Genomic DNA, 6,641 nt, shown 5'->3' with positions numbered 1-6,641 from the left:
GGCCGCAGGTGTGGACGGAGCCAGACCCCGGGACCTGCTCTCGGGGAGGGAGCCTCTGCTTGGCGAACCTGGTGGAGAAAGCCCACTGGGGCGGTGGGGTCAGTGCCCCGGGGGCGGGGTGGGGTCAGTTGGGGGCGACCCCCAGTGCCTGGACTCCCTCCTGCCGCCCGGCCGTTGGATATGGCGGCAGGGGCTGTAGGAGCCACAGTAGTTTTCCACAGTTTAGCCAGCTTCCAGCCTCCACTTCCCTGTGCTGCTTGGAGCTTGGATTTCCTCTGTGGGGTCAGAGACTGGCTCGGGGAGTGGCGGCCTGGTGAACCGTACCCTGCAGCGAGGGCTTGTTCTCTGCGGGTGGTGGGGGGGCAGAGGGGGGGCAAGAGAGCCTCAGTGGGCAGAAAGCTCCTGGTTTTAGCTGCTGCATTTATGACTCTCACAATAATGGCAGCAGGAGCTGTTTGCTGAGCACTTAGACTGTGTCTGCCCTGTGCTACGTACCCTGAGCATCATCCCGTTGGTCCTGGCCACGGCAGGAGGCAGCCACTGCTGCTCCCACTCCCCTGAGAGTAAACCGAGGCCCCCTGGCTGAGTGACCCGCTCGCAGCACAGCTAGTCTGAAGCGAAGGGGTTGAATCCAGGCTTGTGTAATTCCAGACAGTGTAGCTCTGCTCTGGCGAGTGTGGGACAGCTCTGACACAGAACGCGGCTGGCTGGTGGGCCCTACGCTGACGGGGAAGACCTCCAAGGAGCAGGCCGGCACTGCCAGGCTTTCCCTGTGCTGCTGGGGGCAGACAGGAGGGGTGCCTGAGTCAGACCCACACTCCTCACTGCCCTGGGTGGGGACCTGTCCTGTTTCCTGCTGGGCAGGGCCCAAGGTGCTACCTGGGAATTCTTCCTGGGTCTGCTTCCCTCCTGGGTGGCTCTGACCTAACCCGTGAGTCCCCGGGTGTGGCTCCCGGAGCAGGTGCCAGGCGGGTGCGGACCAAGTTCCACCCTGTCGCCATGGGGAGGGCCGGCCCTGCTGTGGGCAGGACCGGGCTGTGTGAACGGGGGTCTTGGGGCTGACCGGTCTCTGCCAGAGCACCGGGTCCCCAGGGACTCCGCTCGGCTCCTGGCTGTCCTCGGCCCTGACAACCACGGTGCCCGGGTCCGCGGTGCGCACCCAACTTCCCAACGGCGGAGGTGCGCTTGGCTCGCCATGGCGTTAGCTCCTTGGGCTGAGCGTCAACTCCCTCCAGAGGTCTCAGTGCGTGTCAGGCCATCCATCCCCAGGCAGCATTGCCGAGGAGTGTAAACTCCTGGCTTTGTGAACTCATGTTCTGGGGGGAGTGGCCGCTACTGTGGCGACTTTGAGTCCCTTGGGCCTCCCCCTGGGAGATATGGGTGACGCGCAGGGAGCTAGACCAGAGCCTGGTGCTGGCGGACAGACAGGAGCTGGGCTGGGCCATCCCCTTGCCTCCTCCACGTGGCGTCCAGCTGGGTGTGGACACAGACCACGAAAATGTTCCCCCTCGAGTCACGTGGTCTCCTCCACTCAGGCTAAGAGCCCATTGTCTGCCTTCGGAAGGGGACATGCAATAATCCGCAGGACGCCGAGGCTGCTTTTTACCGGGATGGCCGTGGTGGGTGTGAGGCTGCTTGTGGGAGGAAATCGGACAGGCCCACTGGGATTCCACCGGGAATGGGGGCAGCAGCTCGACCTCAGGTGACCGGGTGCTGCTGGAGGAGGCGGAGGAAAGCGGCCTGGCTGCCTGGCTGCCTGGCTGGCCCTCAGCTGTGTCCCCTCCTGGGCCGGCCCTGGCTTGGCCCTCAGCCTGCTATCCTTGGACACCCTCACCGCCCCCCCCGCCCCCCAGTGGCCACAGCACAGCCCCGAACTCGCCAGCATTACACAGAATTGGCCTCTCAGACACCTTTCTGGGGACAGGTAGGCACTGTCACAAACCATGTGTCTGCTCATGACGAGGCCCAGGTGCAGGGCAGAGCTTGCTGACAGACCCAGCTGGCTCCGCCGATGGGCTTCCAGAGTCACAGGCCCCGGACGGGCGATCCTGACAGGTCCTCCCTCCCGCGTGAGCGGGGCTCCACTTGAGCACCCTCGCCCCTGGGGGATGCCTCTCCTCAGTGACCTTTTTTGTGGCAAACCTGGGGGTTACCTGAGGCATCACCCCTTGGCTGGAGCCACAGAGGTGGCACCTCATGCCCACTCTGGGCTTGTGTGGGGCCCTTGCATTTTGTGGGCATCTACCTCTCTGCAGGCACCATGGACCCCAGAGGCCCCAGGAAATGGCAAGCCCAGCCTAGGCCTGGGTGGGCCCCTCATGTGAACAGAGCTTGCTCCTTCCGGCGCCCCTAAGCCCCATACGTACCCTTCCGTACGTCTGATTTCTCGTGAGCCTCCAGGGGTGCCTGGACCACTGTGAGTGGAGAGGCGGGGTCCTTCGCCTCAGGGCTCCTCCCCATGATGTCACGCACCTATTCTAGCAGGGAAACTGAGGCTTTGAGAAGCCCACCCCGTGGCGGGGCTCCTGCCAGCTCTCAGGCGGCCTCTCAGCCTCCACATCGCCTGGACTGGGAGGGGTGGCTCTTTTTTTTGGATCAAATATTGTGGGTCGGAAAGAGGAGTAAGGTCCCTCAGCCCACAGGCCTACCCCTCCTCCAAGCTGGGGCTCAAGCACTGGAATGTCCATGCGGAGACTGCAGGACACTCCCTGAGGGACCAGCCCTCCCCACTCGCTCCCAGACAATCCTTCATTGTGGCCTCCATGCAAAGCAGCCTCCGAGCTCACCAATATGAAAACAAGGGTTACAGGCACGTCTGTGGCCGCCCCAATCCTGCCATCGGGGTGTCTGCCCTATAAATAGCTTTGAGCCTCAACTTCAAGAAGTGACTCCGACCACCTCCCCAAGAGACACCAGGATGGGTCTAGGAGAGGAGACAGCTGCCTGGGGAGTCCCAGGGTCATGGTGCAAGGAACCAGGGTTTCAGGGAGTGAGGCCAGGGCCCCGGGGCTGCCTTAAGGCTGAGCATTTCACTCAGCAACCCTGCGTCCTTCCCGCCCGCTCTGCTTTGCATAGAGCCTCCGACTGGAAAAGGAAGTAAGCAGGTGCACGGGGACCTCCCGCGTCGCATCTGGGAAAATAAGAGGAGCAGGTCGAGTAGACGGATGCGTCCCAATCTTCCAGCTCTTTACGGAGTCCCGGTTCTCACAGACGCGGCTGCTGCCAGCCACCCGTGGGCCCCTGGCTTCTCACAGTGCAGTTGGGGGGGGGTGGCCTCCATTTCTTCACAGCAGATGCCCCAGATGCTTCGGGTGCAGCTGATGGGCCAGGGGCAGTCTCACCCTAAGACAGCCCTCTCACCGAAGCCCCAGGCTCCCTCCCCACTGGCCCAGGGACAGCCCCTGCCACTGGAGGAGGGGCTGGGGGCCTGCTGTAGGCCAGGGTGCCCCGAAGGCGCCATCAGGGCTTGCGGCCTCAGATGTCCTCTTGGGGGGATGAAGGCTGCAGAGCAACAGGGAGCGGATGGCCCAGGGGTGGGCGGAGAGTGCCAGGCAGACCACCAGCTCTGGGCTCATGTAACTGGAGCACCCAGGAGACCTGGTCCCTCCTCCTGGGGCAGCATGGAGTGCAGGGCTGTCTGTTAGGTGGGAGCCAAGAACCGGCCTCAGGAGGGCTCAGCCACCCGCAGGCCTGATACCTTCTACAAGTTTCCCCTGCAGGTCCCAGGAAGGTGGGACCAACCTTGTGAGATGCCAAGTGTCATGCAGCCCTGGACTCTCAGGATCTGGCTGTTGCTGGCCGATTCCAGACACCACGGCCCCGTGGTCGGGGCGTCGCGTTCCAGCTTCCCTTACACCTCAGTGCCCGAGTCGTGGGGGCACAGCTCCCCTTTCTGATACAGATGCGCTGACAGGCCCAGAGCCTTCCAGAGAAAGCATCCCCCCGCCAGTCGGGAATCCAACCCTGGCGCGGAGCTGTGAGCGTGATGGAAGGTGACAGGAGCTGTCACCCGCTCGCTGGATCAAGGGAAGCGCCCTCCATGCCGTGGCTGCTGTGGGTCCCATCGTCATAGGAACCGGGTCTGAGGGCCATGGAGGAGGCCTGCGGGGCGAGTGGTGGCCACCAATGGGGCGCCGGGCTAATATCTAAAATAAGGTTTCCAATGTGCTGCTTTAAGTGCATGCGACCTGTGGGGTCATAGGTTTCCCATCGTCTGTTTAGGTCAGAGATCCGTAGATTTCAGTTCAGGTGACTTGACCCTGACTCAGAGCTGTTGGGCCCGTCCACTGCTAGTGATTCGTGTGCTACGTGGCTTTGTTTTCAAACAGGAAGTTCTGTTTCGATGTGGCCATTCCTAATGACAAAAGCTAGTGACGTGGCCTCCTAGGCCCAGCAGAAGGCCTGATGCCCCCACTGCCCGAGAGAGCGAGCGAGTCCAGAGCCAATGGGAGGGGTGGCGAGGGCGGCGGTGGGCAGGTGTTCGATGGCAATCATACCTTGGTCCTCCGGCTACCTGGTCTGCGTGGTCCAGGACCTGCTGATCTGCATGGCAGATCACTTGCTGGAAATAAGCACCTATGAGTGATTCCTGGGGATGCAATACTGACCCTCCATCCCCCACGGGCTTGGGTGGCCCCTGGGCCTGGCTAGGCTCCTTCCCTCGGGCTGCGCTCCAGGCCCCGGACAAGGCCCAGCGCCTGTGGATTGCATGTGCACGTGTTGGGGTACCTGTCTGTGCGTGCATCAAGAAAAGAGACAGGGTGGCCTCTGGGCCTTGGAACTTCAGGTGGCCTCACGCTTTTCCCATCTTTCTCCATATTTCAGTTGCGGGACGGTGGGTGGCAGAGCTGTCCTGTCTAAGGGCTCCAGCTGGTTACCCTCCGTGCGTCCCACTGCCCCCCGAGTGCTCGCCTCCAGCGTGCCCAGGGTGCGTGCTGGGTGTCACCTGAGCACCAGTCTGGGCCGCGGTGGGAGGTGCAGCCTTCCATGAATCTGACAGCACCAGGCTTTCCTGCTGCTCTCCGAGGAGCCTGGCATGCCAGCTCGCACAGGGCGGGGCCTATAAATAAAACAGCCCCAGGGAATGGCTGCAGCGGAAGTTTTGCTGCCTACCCACAGCCTTGAACTCCAGCAGCTGACAGCCTGGCGGCACCAGTTTCCAAAGCAAACAGCGGCCCGCGTGTACGTGCCACTCAGCTGGCTGCGTTCTTTCAATAAAATGCCTGGGAGGCCAGCTCTGACGCATGCACATGGGCTTGGGAGCCAGGCAGCGCGGGCGAGTGCTGTTGGCCACGGCCAGCTGTGTGGCCCTGGGCACGTGGCTGACCCTCTGGCCCACTTCCCTTGCCTATAAGGTGGGCTGCAGTCAGGTGTGCACAAGTGATGCCCTCTCAGAGCCTGGGAAAGTGTGAGTCACCGTGGGGTACAGTGGGGCTCTTCAAAGCTCACTGTGCTCTGCCCAGCAGCATTTGCACCCACACCTGGCCCCGCAGAACGCCAGAGAGGAGCCGGGCTTTACATTATTAGCTAAGCGGGTGCCACTTTCCAGTTGCACAGAGGAGCACGGTGCGCCCGCTGCCCGCGGGCTCGGCGAGATGGCTGCGCAGGGGAGTCCAGCCGCAGGCAGAGGCCAGGGCGGGAGGGCTCCAAGGCTGCACCCGCAGGCGTGGGCGTCCCTGTGCTGCCGCAGGAGGGGCCGTAGGAGGCAGGTGTGGCCCGGTCTCTCCAAATGCACAACTGAGTCCCAGACCTGATCATGTCCCACCTGGGTCCCCCTCCCGTCACCCTTCCAGTTTCCGGTTTGTTTGGGGGGACTCCCAGGGCTCTGGGGTCCCTGCTCTGCTATCTCCCCTGCTTCCTCACTTCCCACACCCCCCAGACTTTGGACTAAGACCGAGTTCTTGTTCACACTAAAGGCACAGGAAGCTAGCAGGTGTGAGTTTAAGGAAGAATGAGGGCTGAGCTTGAAGCTCGTGTGGGGAGGGCCTCACACCAGCAGCTGCACATCCAGAGCCCTGGCTCAGCCGGGACGTGTGCTCAGGGTGGCCCATGGGCCCCTGCGCCCAGCCCGCCCTGCTGTGCCTCAGCTCTACTTCCAGGCCTCGGTCAGGAGGGGGCTGTCCTCGGCCCGGCCCGGCAATGCCCACCCCCAGGCCCCAGCCATGGTGGCCGAGACCTGCTGCCCTGCAGGTGTGGCTCCAGGTGGGGCCCTGGATTTGGGGATGGGGCTGGTCTTGGAAGGTCACCCACCAGCCCAGGCACTGACTAGGCAGATAGAGCCGGCAGCCGCCCCAGGGGACAGGGTGGGTGGGGTGCTATCCGGAGGCAGTAATGTGTCCGTGGGTTGGTGCAGTTTGCTCACCAGATATTTTTCTCACAGAACAGACTGGGCTGATACGGTCGCTGTCACTCCTGGGAGATGCCCCAGCACGTGATGGGGGACAAGCCCTTCGTCTCCATGCCGCAGCTGGTGCTCCCCAGCCCGCCCTCTGCCCTGGACGACAGGTGTGGCCACACCCCCTCCAGTCCACAGCCCCCTGGACTCCTGCAGCCAGCCGCTGTGCCAGCCCAGGGCCCAGAAGCACGGCGCCCGCACGTTGTGCTACACGGCAGCGGGGCCGCGGAGCTCGGAGTGTGGCTGG

General features: G+C 63.2%; 1 protein-coding gene across 1 annotated transcript in view; it reads left to right on the top strand.

Moving 5' to 3' along the window:
• The first annotated feature begins 1,610 nt into the window (after positions 1-1,610).
• Positions 1,611-6,641, top strand: part of SLCO4A1 (solute carrier organic anion transporter family member 4A1) — a 15,306-nt gene continuing 10,275 nt past the window's right edge. The window contains 5 exon segments of the mRNA XM_015567673.1: positions 1,611-1,702; positions 4,825-4,927; positions 6,087-6,189; positions 6,393-6,525; positions 6,527-6,636. Coding sequence (XP_015423159.1) covers positions 1,611-1,702; positions 4,825-4,927; positions 6,087-6,189; positions 6,393-6,525; positions 6,527-6,636 — 541 coding nt within the window.

This window comes from Myotis davidii, unplaced genomic scaffold (assembly GCF_000327345.1).
Source record: "Myotis davidii unplaced genomic scaffold, ASM32734v1 scaffold244, whole genome shotgun sequence".
In the NCBI taxonomy this organism is placed as follows: domain Eukaryota; kingdom Metazoa; phylum Chordata; class Mammalia; order Chiroptera; family Vespertilionidae; genus Myotis; species Myotis davidii.
Note: the sequence above shows the minus strand (reverse complement) of the source record. Positions and strands in the feature narration are given on the sequence as shown.